The 20,595-nt window shown below is 41.6% G+C and overlaps 1 protein-coding gene across 3 annotated transcripts in view; it reads right to left on the bottom strand.

Moving 5' to 3' along the window:
• zbtb16a (zinc finger and BTB domain containing 16a) overlaps positions 1-20,595 on the bottom strand; it is a 163,478-nt gene that overhangs the window by 81,559 nt on the left and 61,324 nt on the right. For all 3 annotated transcript variants that reach the window (XM_031868968.1, XM_031868966.1, XM_031868967.1), the window contains exon 3: positions 3,596-3,693. In XM_031868968.1, coding sequence (XP_031724828.1) covers positions 3,596-3,693 — 98 coding nt within the window. The remainder of the gene's footprint in view (positions 1-3,595; positions 3,694-20,595) is intronic.

Genomic DNA, 20,595 nt, shown 5'->3' with positions numbered 1-20,595 from the left:
AGACAGACAGACAGACAGACAGACAGACAGACAGACAGAAAAGCAGAGAGGAGGGAGGAGGCAGCGTCTGAAACGCTCCACATCCACGACACGCTGCACATATCAAAAAGCCTCTCCACTCTCTCGCTTCATCTCCCCAATATTCTGTCTTCTCTGAAGCGAGCTGAAGGATGATGGCAGGCGACGATGGAGGTGGAGGGGGAGGGGAGGAGGAACTGAGGTTGAGGGTTTTGGGACTCGGCGAAGTGTCATTACAGAGAGACACGATAAAAATCGAGACGCAGCATCAGCCCGAGAAAAGCCTTGAAAGTCAAACGGTGGAGGTGGAGGAGGGGGAAAAAAGAAAAAAAAAGTGCAACAACAAAAAAAGACAACAAAAACTATCAAAGAAGCTTTACCTCAGCGCTGTCTCTTCCCTAACCGTCGCCCGTCTTGACAGAAGCGCTTGTCTCGCCTTTTACGCCAGACCAAAGCGGCTATGAATCAACACTGATGTGTGTAACAGTACAGGTTGATGTCGTGCGTCAACACAGCCCCGCTTGGAAAGAGTGAAAAAAAAGAAAAAAAGAGAACGAAAGAAAAAAAGTTTGTGCACTTGCTGCCTCTGGAGCTAAAAATACACCGGCCACATCTTCCGCTCGGTTGCCTTTCTCAAGGTGGAGAATGTGGTTCTTCCTCGAGTTCTCAGTGTTCTTTTTTTTTTCCATTTGATCTCCTATCAACACAGTTTTCACCTTATATAAATGGGTACACGTTGCGAGTTATCATTAACCTGTTGATATCATGGGAGAATTTGAAATGGTCTACTTTCTGTTGGAAAACTACTCGGATAATAATTACCTCAGTGTGGTCTGAGCTAACACAAGCACCACCTGGAAGACGGTATATATGTTTCATCATCATTTTCACACCTGTCAAACTCTATTAATAAAAGTCATGACCCATGAACCCATCACCTTTTTCCTTCCGTATCCCTTTCCTCTATGGGAAACTGAACCATGGACGTCCCTCAACATTAAAACAGATTTCAAAAACTCAAAATATGAAACCACTTCTAAAACTAACATTTCTTCTTCAAGCTTTTAGTCCTCGACTCTTTTTTTTAGCACTGAGAGTAAGTAGTGAGTATAAACTTTGTGCCTGTTGGCTGTTACATGGTCACCTATACCTGTTAAATGTACATTATCCCAAGTGTATATTTGCATAAATTAGGTGATCAAAATATTTTGGTAATTCATAGTCAGAGGAGAAATATAATTCACAACATGATATACAAATCTACACATTTTTTGCAATAAATGTGTGTAGAAAATATCAGATAACAGCAGAAGAGGCCGGTTGTAGCCTAACTTTTCTGAATTTGTTAAAAGCTGCTTCTATTATACTTCCAATTCTTTACCGTTATCACTACTCTACTACTATCCAAAACTTACAATAACTTCAACATCCATTAGAAAAGGGGTGGTACTGAATAATAAGGGTATTCAGTAATACTATCAAAACAATACATTGGTAAAACACCAAATAGACGTTTAGGCTTGCTGTTCACTTGGATCCATGTCAGTAGCCAGAGCATGGCTCTTCAAGGCTAATCTCCACTGGAGCATGCAGAGAGCTGCACACACACGTCAGGACAAGGTAACATGTATCAGGATTACCTCGACTCACCCTCAGCTTCCACTTTGTCATAACTCCTGACTTAAAGACAACGTTTGCAAATGAGTCGTACACGATGATGTTGCACTAAATAGGAGCCAGATCCAGGTCTGTGGCTTAAGGGCTGGCGCGCACACACACACACACACACACACACACACACACCGTGAGACGCATTCTGTAAAACACTCTGTATCCATTATATTCCTGTGACAGAGCTCCCCTTTCTCTCTCTCTGCTTTGACAACTGAGTGAGAAGGGGCGCGTGCATTTGCAGCAGGGACTGTGGAAATGGGGCGTAATTCTAAAATAAACAGCGAATATTTCCTCAGAGAAACTTTTGTTTTTGACATGCTGAGTCGCGTGTTGAGACAATTCTCTGGCACAGCGGGAATTTGTCATTCATCTTTGTCACAACAGAGCAGGAGTGTCAGCATCCATCTCAGTCATTGTTTAAGTTTTGGTGGGATACGAACAAACAAATGATCCTGGCAATTATCGTTTTCTGCCTACGGTGAGGGGGGGGGGCGCATCCCCCACCTCCGACAACAACAATGCCAAGTAGATAATTCAGACCACTTACTGTGTTTCATTGGAAAACATACGGGGTACTGAACAGAGGGCTCAACTTCTGGGCCAAAGTCAACACATGGATTTGGGGTTGTGTGCGTGTGTATGCGTTTGTGTGCAGAAGGGGTTTCCTCAGAGGTCCCATGGCTTTTACAGTGTCTCAATAAACCATCTGCACTTAGGGCCTTAGGAATGAGGAGCTCTTTGCTGCCTATAAAAGACGGCCCATGCCATTAAAACAGTGCTGCGCTAAGTAGGCTCAGAGCACAGGGGCTGCTGGGACGTGTGTGTGTGTGCATGTTTGGGGTCGGGTGTACTTGTGTCAAACTGGACCAATCAATGTGTCTTGTGTTCGGACTTGGACTGCCTGTAAGACCTCTAATGTCTGCAGGGTGACAGAATGATGATGTGCAGGCACCTCTTTGGTTAAGTTTCCCAGAGCTGCTCAGCTTTATTGGGCTGGACTAAACTCAAGAGTGTTTTCAAGGTATTCTCCACATTGACATGTTTAAAGCTATTATATTTAAAACAGGACTGCAGCTATCGATTATTTTAGTAATCAAGTATTATACTGTTTATTCTGTCGCTTAATCGAGTTATATGATAAAAAATGTGTTTGGTTTATTAAGGAGCAATAGTAAATATACAAAAGAGAAACTAAGACTGAACGACTGAGAGGTTTCCTTCTTAGAGAAGTCAACATTTATTATTGCTTAAATTGCATTGAATCATTTTTGTCAAAGCTATATCATCATAATGTAACATCTGTTAACATTAGCGTTATATTGTGGGGGGGGGGCGGTGTTTAAACAATGACTTTTAGAAATTGATTTACTCGAGGAACTGTTTCAGCCCTAATTTATAGTGCTGTAGAGCGCATGTAAGGCAAGTTATCCCTTTATTCAGCTCTCAACAACTGCAACATCCAGTGTAAATACATATATCATGTTAAAATCTAATATCAATACTGATTGTGTTGTGAAATGTTATAGTAAATAAATCAATTTGAATCTGTGAATGGGTTGTAAACCACATTGAAGTCAGTCCTTGCTTCAGGGTATAAGAGTAGAAATCTGGAAGAAAAGCAGATTTTCTCCCTTCAAAAAGGACCGCGCTGATGTTTTTGCATGTTTAGCGCATTTATTTGGAATCACATATACTTAACTTTTGCCATTTCATTCAGTAGTGAAACTCTGCATATAATGCTTAAATGTAATAGTAGTAATGAATGCTCTATTTAAAAAAAAAGAAGAAGAAAATCAGCAGTAAACCCTGCAATGAAAACAGGACGTACTGCGAGCTGAACAGTGATCATAGAGCCCCGCTCTATGTGATGATGTGGTATTTTAGGTTGGTTTGATTTCTTTACCTGAATGAGACAGCAAATGCATCCGTAGACGGAGGCTGTCCAGGAAGTTCTTTCCACACAGCTCACAGCCGTAGGTCTTCATTCCACTGTGCATCTTCCTGTTGACAAAGAGCAGAACGAACATTTTAAGATCTGGATTCAGTTAAAAAATACGGTTTTGATCAGACAAAGCTTAATGGGCATGATGCATGTGTCCTTAAAACAAACTGGCTTTTTATTTATTTTTTTTACTTTCATTTTTTTTAACTAACGACTTTCAGCACAACAAAGAAATAGCCTTTTGCATTTGGAGAAACTCCCGACTCCATCAGCCACAACAGCAGCACATAACAATAACCATCAGTGTAACAAGCTGCCCAACTACAACACGTCGTTTTCAGCAGGGAGCGCCAGACTATGACTTGGTGCTGTAAATCTCAAGATGCTATTCAAGCAGAGGCATTATCAACCACCTACATCTCAAGTGCTGCAGATGGGTAAGGAGCCATAAAGTGAAATAGAATGATTTATTCAGGCAAACACACAAGGCAGCTACTTAAGTGTTATGAACCATTAATGGGTCAGTTTTTGACTACTGCTCTCTAATCTAGAAGGTGATGTACAGCTTAAAGGAAAATCTGATCTGCAATGACTTATCTTTTTACGAAATAGACGGTCGTTAGGCTGTAAGCGCACAAGGTCAGACAAGACCAAGGTTCAATATTTGGTTATGTGGTAAAGGCCTTGAAGGTTAGGTTAGTAAATAACATCTGACAACACAAAGTCTAGCCCCACGACTCTCTGTTACGAAATCCTCAAAGACCCCACGGCTCAGTACAAAGCATATAATTCTTGAGAGATATCTGAAAGTGCTCTAAAGCAATTAAGGTGACACGAATTGCCAAACAACTGCCACAGTGCCTTAAGCCTCCCGAGAACTTCAAATACTTCGCCTTGAGTAAGGTTCACAAAGAGACACACCCATGATACCAATGATTGTTTGTCAGGTTGGTGCAGTTTCAGACTTGGTACAATTAATCTTCCAAAACTGTTGCTCTGTCTCACAGAGAGCCTCCTTTCTGATAATAATGCTGTGGTCAGTTTAAATCAAGATGGTAAAAAACTAACACGGTTTTAGTTTGAATGGCATGATTCTGGATACAGAATTCAAAGTAAAGTGAGAGAGGAAATGATAATATCCAGGTTACGTTTTGGCCAAACAGGATTAAACAATACAATATTTAATATAGATAGAAATACACTTTAGAACATTATTCTTTACTGTCCAAAATGTGATACTCAAAGAAAAATCTTGAAAAGGTGCTAGAAACAAAATTCAGAGCATATATATATATATATTGCTTCCACAAGGCTGCCAACGTGGCGACCCCTGAGCAGGTGGCTAGAAGCTAACAGTGCTAACCAGGCTAACAGCGCAAACAACAGCAACGGTGCTGACAGAGCTAACAGTGCCCGCGGGGGAACCGGAGGGTTCAATATAACTTGATAGAGATAATATAACTTTGTTTAGTTTTTGTACACATTTTCTCTTATTTTATTCATTATTAATATTAGTGAAGGTATAGGTAGAGTCCCAATCCACACTCCATATAAAACATACCAGTTGGGGTTGTTAATGCACCATACTGTTGTTTGCCATCAGCCATAGAGCATCAATAAAAATACAAATAATTGTTGTGGATTTGCATATTGTTAAACACGATAATGCCAATTTGCACAGGATAAGTGTACGATACTATACTCGGGTGAGTGAGTACATGCCTCCGACAGGCAAATCAAGACTACGTCAAGCAGAAGGATTTCATAGTCTCCGTCGATGCGTCAGGTGGTGCAGTGATCAGCCAAGTGCATTCTTGGGGAAACAATGCCCTTGATAAGAGATCTGCTCAACTTGGGCAAGATGACAGCCATCCATCTTAGTGCCTCTCAACAAAGCCGCAGAGGAGGAGGTGGTGCCACTCTCCCAAAACATGACTGATTGATGTCAGATGTCGAATGCAAATTGATTTACAGCTCTTTTGTGCCTCGAGAGGGGTAGGGAGAGACAGAGCGGAGATGAGACCGAGACAGACATAGAGAGATGATAGTGGGTCTTATGGTGGTGGCTGTAGGAGTTATTAAGCAATGAAGTCTGGTTTGACTTTAGTGACTATTAATTGCTGCAAAACATCCTTGAAACCTGACAGGAAGAGTGGTAAAAAAAAAAAAAACTAAGGTGTGAAAAAAATAAGTGGGGTTGAAGAAGTCGTGATAGCCATTTTAGTGGTTCAAATTTGTGGAGAGACCCTGGAAACTAAAAGGCAGAATGACAGCCGTCTGGCAAGCAGCGAGTGATTAAAAGGCCCTATAAATGCCAAATGCACCCAGAAGGGAAAGAAGACACTTGAAAAGCCAAAACAGGGACAGAAAGTGACACAGAGAGACAGGAATGACACAACTGAGAATGGAAATGATACTCTTACACTACATGATATCAGTCTGTGATGGTACATTCAGTCCAGGAGTTATATCTATGATGCGATGTACTTTAATGAAAGTTTTTCACTTTTCCCAGAATGCCATTGCAGCACGGAAATATGAGTTTGTAGCGTTTAACCAAAAGCAGATATGCGGGCACAACAATAAGGCATCAATGCATGATCAGACCGTTGTTCATATAGTTTGGCAAATCCATATCAATTGACTTACAGCTTCATTGCATCCTGGTCTATTGAGGCATCCCTCGTGATTGGCGCGACACAAATTCATTGACTAAAAGCAAAATGGACAAAGGAATGCAACCGGATTTTTTTTTTCCCCATCAGGATCACAGGTGACGTACTCACACACTTTCACTCCGATGAGGGGAAAACACACGCGAGCGGTAAACCACAACACAACACACACAGAGCACAAAGCCTTTCAAAGGCCTTTTGTGTCCCTCCTCAATCTGACCATTGTGCCCCCCAGACAGAGCACTGATAAGGTATGGATGGACTTATTATGGCCACCAGAAGTGGAAGCAATGCCATGTATTTTCACCGTAAATGTAGTGTTGATGAGCAAAGTGCAGTGTGTATGTCCGTAACTGCAAAAGCTAGCACTGCCCACTGAAACAGCACATTACTTGATGTTCAACAGAATGGTAACAGCACCTGTTCCAGCAATTCAGTCTATCAAAGGGAAGGTTTAGGACTAAGCTTGTCCTATTGAAACACTAATGGCGCCCTTCCTTATGCCATTTGACTGTATTTAGTCAATAGGGAATGAAGCTTCTTTTCACAAGTAAGTGCAGGTTTCAAGTGCAATTTGTGATTCTCTAAGCAAATCAGCCAAAGTACACACAATGAGTCGCCAAATTGAACTGTAACTGGCCCAACAGGATCAAATGTGAGCCCGTCATCTGGCCTGGTGACAGAGAGTAAGCAACCTCACCACTTATGAAACATAGTTAATTGTAGACGGATAAAAGGTGCTCACACATACACAGAACTACGACATGCTTTGTATGCCTAAGCAGAGCTAATCACATACTATAGTTCAGCTCCAACAATATTTAATGATATATAAAAGGATACTGAAATATATCGTCCCAGTTCAGCGATTTAGCTCGGCTAGACCTCTCCACACACAAACGCGCATACACTCTGAAATCCCATCATAACTGTCTGCTTTCATGTTGTGCTTCTGAAATAGATGATGAGAGGTGTGTGGTGGGTGGGAGCTCAGGGAGGGAAGGAGGGAGGGAGGGTGATTTGAAACAGACTGACTGCAGCCATTAAGGAAGTTCACATAAAACTCTCTCAGGCCATTTACTCAGTTAATAATCGACTTTGTCCAACAGTCACTTTTGACAACGGCAATAAATTTTAAATTTATGTCAACAAAACATATGCTGATCACCTCGTGCGGTGTGCTTCCTCGTAAAATCCAGCCAAACCGAGGGCTGTCTGAATGCAAGTGTGTGTGTGTTTGAAATGTGAGCCGATTATAGGCCTGGGTTATTGAGCCGCAACAGCTTGCCTCGTGCAATTCAGAACTTTTTTTCCCATTTTGCCGCTGGACTTGGCTGGCCATATATCATAACCAGCACTGCAGTTGGAGAAATAAAGACCCAAGCTACCCCACCTGCTGTTCTACAATACTTGTAATATAAGACTGTTAGAAAAGTCTACGGTGATCTACAGATACTACACACTGCAACAAATAAAATAACCTTCGTTGCGCTTTGACTCATCCAGACTCCATATGATTGGGCTTTGACAGAGGCAGTGGAACTACTGTCAAATCTCATTGCAAATTAAGACTAATCTTTAGAGCTTCTAACATGGACGAATAACTGACTACAGCGTTGAGGCGGCGCCCCATTCATTCCTATGAAAGTCGCTCAGTGGCGCACAAAGCAAAAAAAGTTCAACTTCTAAGTATAAAATGACCCTGATCTTCTGGCGATCTTCCACATCCTTGGGTCCATAGAGCAAGTGCACTAGCCTTTCTTGTAACCCTGTCTCCCAGCCGTCGGCCCAGCCTCGCTCACAGGCTCATTGACATGAACGGAGGAAGGAAAATTCAGATTTGCCTCATGGTGCCTTTTCCAATAAAGGAAAGTTTATATACCTAAACAAAACAAAATCATCTGCTGAGTTAGAGACGCTCTGAATCCCAATGTACGTCTATGGGGGAAAGTCAGACCTGATGGACCCGTATTGTAATTCCACCATTTGGCCACTACTTTGCCTCAAATCGTGGCGCTCTTCCTGATGGCTTGGCCCCTACACTGGAAATGAAAGAAAATTGCTTCTAGAACATAAAAAAAAAAAAAGAATCGGCATGAGCAGGGCTAATACACCACAGTCACGTCTATCGTTGGCTCACTTTCCGTAACCAGTTTAGCTTCACAAATGCAGCACAGCACAAGCCTGTTCTCTCTTTTTGATGTACACGGAATTAAGCCAACAGCACATTACAAAATCTGGTGAATCAGTGTAAATATCAATCACAGCAATGTGCTTTCCTTTGCTGTGACAAGAGAATGTGGATTTAAGGGCTGGCTAGTTAGCTGGCTTGCTTGCTATTTCCACCATGCTTTCATGCTACAGTTACAGAACATTAAAAGTACCACAGGAACCAATGGGCTTGGTCTAAGTTGCTTTAACATATCGCCGAACTGAATCCATAACACTTTAAAATACCCATGTATGTTTGTTTTCGGCTGTGTAAAAGTGGTTTGGGGGTCTAGTTACTCTTTAAATGAAGTGACTCTGCTTGACACTGATGCTGATATTCTCTCCCAGCTCACATCACTATTTTATGTAATCAAACTATTTAACAAAGATGAACAGCAAAGCAGAGCCACGCTCCATGAATTGCTCTATTTTCTCATTCCTAGCCTAAAATCTATTTCTTCCTCAGCAGCCTTGAGTGTTGTTCTCTAACCTCATCTATCCTTTCATCTTTCCATTTTTTTCCTCCATCGTCCATTTGTGACGGGAGCTGTAAAACAACCTGAAACGACATTCGTGAATGAAAGCTCTGGAGAGTGAGGAATGGTTGGGGTTACGATAGAGAGAAGAAAACACTAAAAGATTAAGGGAAGCAATTGATACGAGGTGGTAAATTGAAGAAAAGCTGTGTGGTATGTGTGTGTGTGTGTGTGTGGCTGTTTGTTCATTAGTTCTGTTGGTCAGAGGAAAACAACTGATAATTGGGGAAAGAAGGGCCTGTGAAAAGAGCTCGGACCTAAGCAGCAAAGGGGTGGTGAGCATCTTGTGAGCATCTTGTGAGCATCTGAGACATTTGGTGATAATACAAAGAGTTGTCAAGGATATTGACTTGCAACTCTGTTTATATCTCACATTAGCTATTAGATTAGCATAAAAGACAAACACTTTTGAACATACTCTCAACTCTTGCCGTTTCTCTCCAAAATGGATTCTGTGTTTCTTTCTCAGAAGTTGGCCTAGGCGGCATTAGCGATGGGCTATTTGCTAGGATAACCATAGCACCCCTAAGAAATGTCTGTGGTGTATTCATCATTTTGAATACCTATGTTTTATCAAGTGCGTTTGTGCCGGTCGAAGCATTCACGCACACGAGTTTCTGACGAGGGATTTTTGGCGGGACATCAAAAATCCACAGTGCCTGGAGCACATTTCACCAGGGCATGTGAGCGGAGTGAGGCGGGGAGAACTTCCGCTCCTCGCTGGCGGAGCCGTTCATTCCCTCTGCTCTGCTCTCCGGCTCAAAGCCGCTCCGCTGTAAACTTGCATTCAGACCGCTCGCTCCAAAAAAAACAGGAAACAAGTCACAGTGTGTTTCAATTAGGGCTGTACCAGTGGCATGTTTTTATGTTCAAAGCTTCCATCGAGGTTTTCAACATCACCCTAAAAAACATCTTCGAACAAAATGCTTAATTTGATACACTTTCCTTAATTAATAGAAAGACCCGTTAATGCAGGTGCGTCCTTTTCACTTTGGTTTTGTTACAATAGTGAAAATTGTGTCTGTTGCATACTTCAAGTGTATCGGCAGCATAGCACTGTAAGCTATGCCAAGTGTGTGTCAGTTCTAAGCTATTATTAAGTTGTGGTAATGTGCCATTACTGCTGATTTTATTTATTTATTTCAACTGACAAGATTGTTATTTGCCAAAATGTAAATGCAGCTGTCAACATTGTGGTTCTCGAATAGCACCAGGTGCAAACACACAAAACACTAAATTTATACTGTAGACCTGACTATTAACAATCTGTTCTATTCATACATTATCTGTATTTAATAATATATGCACACTGATTCCAATAAATATTCAAGATACAGACGGGGCTACAATTTGAAGCTAGCATAAGCACAAAGACAGGAGCTGGTAACAATCACCCGGCGTAATTGCAAGGCAGTAACAGAGAATGTAACGTGACGTTAATAGCAAACACAGGTCAATGAGCACTGCAGACACAGGTCAATAAAAACAGACATGAGTTTTAAAAATGTTCCATGGTATAATTGGGATAATGCACTCTAGAAGTGAGAGCCCAACCAATGGTATATCAATTTGGGGATAAAGGCACAGGGTGGAAAAGGACCATTGCCGCACACACAACTCCCTGTCGTGGTGAACAAAGGCAAAATGATGCACGAGGCCATTCAGTGACACTTTGGTGACTGATCCTAATGTGGCCATAAGTGGCCATAAGTGGCGCAGTGTGCCGCCGCCACCTCTTATTTTGGTTTTCTGACAGAGAGAGAAGGAGAGGAGGAGCAAGGGACTTTTGTCAACATGAATTTCCAGTCCATTAGCGGGCTGACCATGTCACACGGACATGGTGGGAGAAGTAAGTGGCTGAGAGGGGAAATAGCGGTGGTGGTGCTCAATGAAACAAAGGGATCACCAGTAAGAAAATAAAAGAAAGATCATATCAAGATGGAACTAAATTACAGCCCATGTTTAGAAATAAAAAAAAAAATAAAAATGATGGGGGGAAAAAACGTGGCATGACATCTATTTGTTGAAGCCCTCCAAAGCTCAGCGACACACACGTATCTTGGGGCAGCATGTGTGGCTTTCAACATTTACATGGGGCCATTTTGTAGCAGTCTGGAGAGGCAGGTGAAAGAAAAGCTCCCTTTCTGTCATTTTATCCCTGCTTTTAAGCCTCCCCAATTCCATTGCCCTCCCACCCCCACCCCACCCCTTCTGTCTTTGCTCAATCAAAATGTATCAGGCAGGCTGCCGTAACACCGGTCGGCGTGGGCTGTTTATCCCGAGTCCTCCCGCACATATCAATGACTTGGCCCCCGTTGTCCCCTGGCGGGGAGACGTTCATATAAATTCAAGCCACACACGCAAACGGCGAGGCACTCGTGTTGAGCATAGATGAGTAGCAGGGCATGAGGAAAAGAGGAGAAACAGAAGGGTGGTGAGGGAGAGCGCAACTGCCTTTCATCCTCACTGTGTTACTTATAATATCACCAACATTGCCACCCCCAAATTTGCCCTGAGGCCGTCGAGAGAGAGAGAAAAAAAAAACGAAATCACGTTGAACAAATTAACAGTAAACATGTTTCGTTGCTTGATTGACACAGTCCCTTGCTCAGCCAATCAGGAGCAAACACTGCATATCACCTGTAATGGTTGATCTCAACCTTTGGCGGTAGAGAGATATATCACTTTCTCTCAACTGTTCGTTAATATCTGATCAGTGCGGCTTTGATAATGTGTACAATTTTGACAGCTGGCTGAAAGCAGTTAGATTGATGATATCTGCAAGTTTCATTAAAATCCAATCAGTCATGTCTGAGTTAGTCCACAAGAAGTGTCCTAACCTACAGCGCTAATTAATGTATTGCACAAACTCCTAATGGCGTTACATGTAGCTTCGAGGTGCATTTTGTGTCTCTGAAGACCACATTACCAATAAACCCATTTGCTTCCAGTCGCCAACATGTGTCCCTTCTCCCTGCTACTTGTTTTAAAGAACAACATGCTGAATGAGATCTAAGATGAAGACTCTGACCCGAGTAGGCTTCTGTCAGGCTGAAACAATGAAGCAATAATGCCATGTACTGAGTGAAGTTTGTATTTATTAATATACCCATGTCGTAATAACATTCAACTTAAAGTAGTGCTGTTCTGATACAAGTATCGTAAAGGCCTCTAATTCAGCTTAAAATGCTGGATAATGTGTCAGTGAGCATGAGAGTCTCTGCACCGATCCTATATCACGTTGGCATATCATTTATCAACTCATTCACACTCCACAGGGACAACTACACATGCACTTGCTACCTAATCCTTACACCCGGCCCGATTGGTACTGCACATGCGCAACTCTCAACAGAGATGAGAAAGAAGCAAGATGGCTCACCGTTTAGTTACTTCCATCATCAGCTCCGAAAAAAAAAAAAAAAAACAGACTGTTGCATCCAAAATCTCTCAACACCTTTCAGACACGGAAGACATTTATCGAAAATGACTTTTTGTCATTTAGACACAAGTGCCCGTTACATTAATGTTCCAGATGACTTCTTTCAAACGTGAAAGGGCTGAAAAAGCCACAAGATGGAGGAGTGCCAGCGCTGCAGGACAGTGGTGAATTTAATGACATGAGGTGAGAAAAGTGTCATCAGACTACATCAGTGGTGGTATTTAAGTACCTATTTTGCAAGCGAAGCCTCAATTAATGACCATCGTGAGTGCAAGAGATGCTGCACCGCTTCTGAGAGTGAATCCCCGAATAAAGGTTGTCAACTCCTAATTACTCCTAATTGTAAAGTTATAAACGACGGACGGAGCACAAGAGAGAATGACAAGACAATATGTGGTCTATATGTCTTTACATGCTAACAAGTTGTGCGTGAAGAATTTTGTTCTATATTCATAATTTCATTTACGCTGCTTTATTTAATCCAACCCAAGAAGAATCTGCTTAAAAATCTCTTTAAAAAGTCTTCATATCAATGCAGTAGAAACAGCTTTTGTGTCACCGCTCCTTTGTTACAATCACAAGCAAAGAAAAAGTTCCATTTACATTTGCACTAATTATCACCTCCCAAGCATGATTGCTACCTAAACACTTTTGGCTAGAAGAGCCTGGCTTCTCGGGTAATAGAAGGGGAATAATGCATGGCACTTTTAATTGTGCTTCCTGAGCAGTAAGTCACTATTTCAAGCTAATCCTGGTTAGATACCCGGATTCCCCCAAAGCTTAGAAGGTAGGATTCACTCTCTAAAACCCTCAGCGTTGCTCAGAAAGCCATTTCAACCTCTCTGCTACAGTTCCACTCAGTGTGAAGTGCTTTCCCCTTTTGACAAATTCCTTTTATTCAGTGAGAGGTGACAATGAAGAAAGAATATGACCCAGAGGTTGCAGTTCAAATCCCCCAGACTGGCAAGGAGCAAATTTGACTGGAGAAAAAATATCAAAGACCCCCTTGGCAAAACACAGAAACCTCAAATTCAAAGGGCGTTGTATTCGAAATGCTCAGCTACCTACTTAAGAACAAACCGTTCAAAGAGAGCAGTTCCTGTAGGCGAGTTAACTAAACTAAATCACAAGATCGGACAAATAGGAAAAGGAAAGAAAAACAATTCAGAACTGCTGGAGGAGTGCTAAGATAGTTATCAGCCACACAACTTGTAAAACATGTTGGTTGAAAACACAATGGACACCATGAAGGAATATTTTCATATTCTTATCTAAACTTTACAGTGTTCGTGCCAAGTCAGATTCAGCAAACGCTCCAAACTATCTGCGTCAAGACGAGCGTTAACATGAAGAATGCAACATGTGCGTAAAAGAACGCATTCATGAGAATTATCTAACCAACGGCCAGATAATTCCACATAGGACTCCTATCTCATATGACCTACACTGAAATCCTACTGTCGGAGATCCATAATGGAAAGTCTATAACACTGTCAGCAGCGGAATTAAAGGGTCTGCTAAAGCCGGGGAATGGGGGGAAAATAACGATGCTGTTAATGCCATGTCACCCGAGGGTCGCATTGTCCGTGAAATACATTTAAAAAATGGTTTGATACGAAAAACGTCTGCGATGGGAGAGGGTGAAATAATTTAAGTTGTTTTGCAGTTTAAAGATGTCCATATTGATATTGTAATGTAATACAATAGAATAAATGACCATTATAAGTGAATGGTGATAATGTTGGGCTATAATCTATTCATTCAATATATAAATATAATATTCATTTATTCAAACAGGATCATGTCAACATAATTATGAAGTGTAATTAATATCGGATTGTCAAACTCGAAGTTGCTTCAAAGTAATGAAATATTCAATCTATTAGTGAAACAACTTGGATAACAGCAGACTAATTGCACATGACTCCTATGACAGGTCCAATCACTTGTACATTGTGTTCATACCTCAAAAGAAAATTAAAAATACATGAAAATTGGTGAACGGAGCAAGTTCTAATAAATCACTCCTACAAGCCACTTAAGAACGTTCTTGCATATAGAGGCCCAATAAAACAAGAGACATGGAAGTTGAATATTTTGACCTTTAAAAGCAATGCAGCAGACGAATGGTTAGTCACCAGTGTGACTCTGGTGTGTCACCATGTGCTGGTACTGGTGGGAGCGAGTATATACGCAGCTCCCTGCAGTTTCCTCCCCCCCCCCCCCCCGGGTTATTACTATAAATGACAGTGCGCTCTTAGTCAACCAGCCTGGTTAAATAAGGATTAGAGGGATAAGGAGAAAATAACTCCACACTTTTAAGGGCAGCAAACGGTGTTTTGCAAAGTCTGCAACCAAAAAGTGCCTGCAAATAATTTGACATCCCCAGTTCCCCCCTTGTGTGATCACTCTTTTTTTCCTCATTTTAACTAGACCTAAAGACACTTTCAGTGAAGTGTTGGAACGGTGGGAACAAAGACTAAGGAGAGCGTGTAAGATCACACGTATAAAGTATTTCTGTTAAAGCCCATCTCTGAGACAAACACCAGCCCTGCTGCTCCCTCTCCCCCTCTCCCCCCCCCGCCTCTCTTTTGGTTTGTGCATCAAAAGATCCTGCCAACTGAAAATAACACGTCAACATTTCTCTTTCGTCTTGTTGTTTCTTTCTATTTTTTTTTTCATTCTCGACAATGTTGCCAGTTTGCTAGATTCCTGTTTTGCCTCTGCTCCTGCTTTCTTGATCTGTGAGAGGTTACATCGCATCGAGTGAGACGTTTGGCTCATGCGTGTGTGCGTGTGTGAGAGAGACTGTGAGAGCAGTAGCAGAGCTTTGGTGGTCTATAAAAAGCAGCCAGACAAAGTCTTCCCTCTCTCCTCATGCATTATGCATCGGCATCACCTTCCATCAAGTGACAGAAAAACCTCAAAGACGTCTAACTTTAGCTTCCATTCTGAAAGCTAAACAGAGGAGGAGATGTGTTATTTTGACTGCCACAGTCGAGCTAAGCACCTGTTACATCAATAAAAGCTGCATTTCGCAACAAGGACGACAACGACAACCTGTGTGATGGGCAAAGCACTCACAAAATAAAGAGCGGTTGAATGCAGATAGAAGCAGGGAGTGCCTGAGTGGAGGAAGAGTTCAAATACGATAAGATGACATTGGATCAAACTCTGACCTTGAGGAGAAGTTTTGTCCTTGCTGTGGCATTTAATGGCATTTAACGCAGAATCCTAAAGGCTCTATGTGAAAACAGCATCGCAAACATTTATGCAAGACGGGCACGGTGGGTGTGAAAATGTTTATAAGAAACTTTTTGGAGAATTTCTTTCAGAATTCTTTTGAATCTGTAAATACTAAATTCGGGCAAACAGGAGCTTATTGCATCTTACTGTCGCATAGACAAAGCAGTGTTAGTTAATCTAAAAGTCCCCACGTGTTGTTCAGTGCTTCATGCAGGTCAGTTCTGGTTTAACTTCTCTCTGTGGGTCACTATGACAGGTCACTGACCATGCTTAGTCCAGGCCTTTCACGATAAAGTATCCTAACTCACAGTGTCACCGACTTTCATTTCTGTATTTCCTCTTGCATTATTTTATTCTGGCTGTAAAGTAAAAAAAAAAAAAAAAAACAGGCTCATGACAGACTGACCGACTTATACGGAATGACTTCCAAATAACATTTCAAAGATCTACAGATCTAGTTGTTATAGTCACAGAACTGACACACAGAGACTTGTGTGCTATACAAATCAAGTGTAGCTACAAGAGAGTAGAGGAATATTCTAAATAAGTAGGCTATATAGAGATAGATAGATAGATGTGCAGAAGTGCAGACCCATGACATGCAATTGCTACAAAATATAAATAAGACTACAACTACTGACCAGATGTTGCTTATCTCAGGAAATACTGGCTAACTGTCAACATTTCATCGAGGGCAGTGTCCCAACTTCATAACACTGCTCAGCGTAAACACTCTTGTTTACCTGGAAACGGGAGAGGGACCTTGTGATCGTATTTTTTTCATAGCCAGCGCGAGCCAGAGCAGACCAGTTGACGGTGCGCTTATTTTGGTGTTTGGACACAGCTCTCAAGCTATTATGCAATGCCTCTGGGATTGATTTACTGTACTCCTCGAAAAATGCCGGACAGATCACATTCTCAGAGAAAAAGATAGTGTGGCAGGCCAGTGTCCAAGCGCGTCTCAGAGAGAGAGTCTGTCTCTCCGTTCAAAACAACACGGGTGAGATTATTAGCAGGGATGACTGCATCTATGCTGAGGGAAATAAGAGTGCCAAAAAAGAAGAAAAAGATACCATTGCAGGGACTTATTGACACTAGAGATGGCCGCAGGCAGGTTGTTTTGACGTGTCTGACCTCAGGAACTGTTTGTATGTGTGTGTGTGTGTGGAGGCTTGGGGAGGTTCAGGTGGCGGCGGTGGCGCTAGGCCATCTGCACTGTCATTCACCGCACGTCCGCCTTCCAAGAGTTGCACAGCAGCACCCACGGGCATCCCAAACAGCCCCAGCCGGAGCTCTGCGGGGCTGCAGTAAACAAGTCATCTCAAAGAGAGAGAGAGAGAGAGAGAGAGAGAGAGAGAGAGAGAGAGAGTGTCGGGGTGAGAGTGTGTGATACTCTGGTATGTTCCTGTACACATCACAGCTATAGCATGAGTGTTTTTGTTTGCTTTTTACCTGGCCACAGTACACAGCGCGTTATGCACCAGCCCCGTCTCCTAAAAATGCCGCTTATACAAAAGTGCATTGTGTATTACGTTTTGAGGGAATTATTTTGTCGTTGGTTTGCTTTCGACGTATCACAAATTGAGTTTGCCGTGGAGAGATGGTCGGACTGTTTGATGGAAGCCCCTCCAGGAGAGTGTTCATGTCCTGTGTAAACCAAGTACTTTTGTTGTATAGACATAACCAAGTAGTTTTGTAGCGTTTTATTTTGTACATTTGTTTCGTTTTAATTCACAACAATAACCACAATGTTACAAACTGTTTAAAACTGCAACAGTAATCCCTGAGAGAGAAGTTTAGCTGTAAGGAAGGTCATTTAGTAGGAGACAGGTTTGTATTTGGCCTTTATGTTACAGCTATAAAGGATATTTATACACTTAAATGCTCCTAACCTTCCTAATGTTATACAATGCAAACAGATAATGATTAATGTCAATACATTTTCTGGGGGGGGATTTTAACCTGGCTTATACATGTTGTATACTCAATTATTAATCCCTTTGATAAATCAATATTAAAAGTATTAAAAGTAAATGTTTTGTACTCCTACATAGTCAATTGCATAAACAACATATTTTCCGGGATCCACACTTCCAACTAAACTTTCCTTTCATAAAAAAGAATTAAGTCTTACTCTTATGGGAAACAAACTGTATTAAATATGACTTAAGACGGAGTAAGCTAACTCAAAGGAAGCAGAAAGATAATGAAGCATGACAATTGCTCCTATTTCTGGCAGTCCCCTGATATTCCCTGGAGGTTCCTAAACCTGACTTTTTGGATTCATTGGTGTATATTATGTAACCGCAGCTCGCTCTGTTCTTATTTATACCTGATGTCTCTTCTTTGCTGCTGTCAAAAGGCAGCATCTTTCATGCCTCATCGTATCTGACCTAAAACGTGTTGTTAACCATGGATAAACATACTGCCTCTGACTGCCACATCCCATATTAGTACCTTCACAATAATATTAAAAGGGAGAAAACTTCAGCGAGTGAGTATGACAGCTGAACAGCAGCCAGTGAATGGAGTGGGCAGTCTGTGCCAAGAATTTCCGTCGGCTTGAATCAGTGCTTTTGCCCGCAGAGTGGAGGGTCATGTGAGAGTTTGGGTTTGTGCGTGTGTGAGAAATATATCTGATAACGGCGAGATCAGTGGCTTTTTTTCCTCCCGTTTTTTAATTCCACTAGTGCCGTTTTGTGGTGGGTCAGTCCGTGCTGCCTGGTGGCAGCCCAGTTAATGATGTTGGCGTAATGCAGAAAGTAGAGAAGAAGATTGAGTTTTACTTATGCATCAGGTACACTGTGCAATTCCAAAAGGCAAATGTGAGAGGTTTTAATGCTGCCAGGCCCTAAATTTAAGACCAATTTAAAAACAAAGCTGTGACAAGCAGCCTTTTTTCTAAAGTTGTTAAAAAAATAAGCAGAATAAGAAAAAGAGCAGCAGCAGGTGAATGATAAGGAGCACGATGTGCTGCTGGGTTTAGTGAAGGAACAGGATGCATATTATTCTTTGTAAGTACAATGCATTCTCTACAGGAACCTGGGTGGAAAAAGACAATTCGACAAGATTTAACAAAGTAATTATTATTTTATGAGAAGCACCCCAGGCAAAAACATTGTTTTTCATGCACTGGTCAATTTTGCTTCCATAATATGTCTTCTCTCAGACTAGTGTTAAGAAAACATCCAAAATACACCATAAACAAGTTTTTTGAACCTGGCTTTATCCAATGTTCAGGTTTCTGTTCTGGAAATGTTTGTGAATTAGCAAGATAATGGCCCACTGCATATTTAAACATACAATTTCAGAAAAGTTATAGTACAAAAATGTATTGTCTGAATGCAAGTAATCACTTGGGGAAGTGTCATGTCCGTATCTATTAGTTAATTGTTTTACCCAATTCACCTGGGGTGGCTCCACCTAAAACCTGGAGTGATTTTAACACAGTATAAGGACCTTGCAACACATTGCATTGAGTTAATGTCACTGCTATGGATATAGAGGTAGAGGGGACCATGAGACAAGAGCTCCAACAAGAAGCGAGGGAGGGAGGGGAAATATACTGTGTGAGGGAAAGGATAAAATATGTGCTGACAGCTTTTTGGCCAGAGGGCTAGAACACTGAAATAGTAGCGTCTGGGTGTCAGGCTGGGGTCGCTCCCTTCACTCGAGAGCAGACTTTACCCGACCCTGGCTAAGGAAACATCACACACCACTACAGTCAACTGATAATGTAGTATCTGACAGATAATGTACTAACTTGTCCAAATGTGACACTGATGCATCTTGGAATGGGTCGACACTGTATGGGCAATAAAATCATTGTTTCTTTTGCGTCAAGCAGGAATTGTTTCTTTGTGAAGAAATACTGAAAATACTGTAAAATAAACCCTAATCGAATTAGTGCATTTCAGCTCTTACATAATGCAATGTTTGGGAACAACTTTGGGAAGTAGTAATATTGGATTATGTAATCATTTCGACAATGTATTATTCAGCCGTCTGCTGCAATGACTTTGTGCGGTGGTTTGGACTGGCGGTGAGAGGAGGGTGGGCGTACCTTTTCTTTACAACTGGTTAGAGAAAGTATAAAGAAAAAAAATCAATATGACAGCTAATGCTGTGACTCACCAGATGCTCAGGGAAGAGGAACAACGAACAGGACCTTTAAATGTTCTTCACAACCAGCGTGTGTGTGTGTGTGTGTGTGTGTGTGTGTGTGTGTCTCCCTAACTACTAGGGGCAGGTGACAGAGCTAAAAAAAAAACTCAGAGTATATGTAATCAAATATTGTCATAAAATATGTTCTGCTCAAAGTGTGTGCACAATGGCCTGAGCACAAGGTGTTCTTCAGTTCACTAAAATCCCCCAAATTCCTGGAATAAAAGATACTGAGAACATGACCTCTGTGTACTTGTTGTTAGCTGCAGCCAAAGTGATTGAAGGACATCATTTGCAATGTAGGTGAGGCTGGGAAAATAAAAGATATTGCTCTTGAAAAACACACCAAACTGCCCGTCAGACAATGCACAAAAGAAAGACGATATGCAATCGTACCACAGATTTTCAAGGTGCTCATAGGGCGTAAGCTGTCTGTCACATTAATTTAAAAAAACAAGTCACGCAATTTAACAGAATCTTTGTCATACTTAAAAGGCCAACATTTGAAAAAGATGGTGGACAACTATGTCTCAGTATAGCATAGAAAGAGACGACTGAAACAGGAAACGGCATCTTTCAGGAAATACATGGATGAATTTGTTGTTTATGCTGTCATGAAATCCAAACTGTGGCTTTAAGAGGTACGAGAAGACAACACACACACACACACACACACACACACACACA

This window comes from Anarrhichthys ocellatus, unplaced genomic scaffold (genome assembly GCF_004355925.1).
Source record: "Anarrhichthys ocellatus isolate YVR2014 unplaced genomic scaffold, GSC_Weel_1.0 scaffold45, whole genome shotgun sequence".
NCBI lineage: Eukaryota > Metazoa > Chordata > Actinopteri > Perciformes > Anarhichadidae > Anarrhichthys > Anarrhichthys ocellatus.
This window is presented reverse-complemented; position numbering and strand designations above follow the sequence as displayed.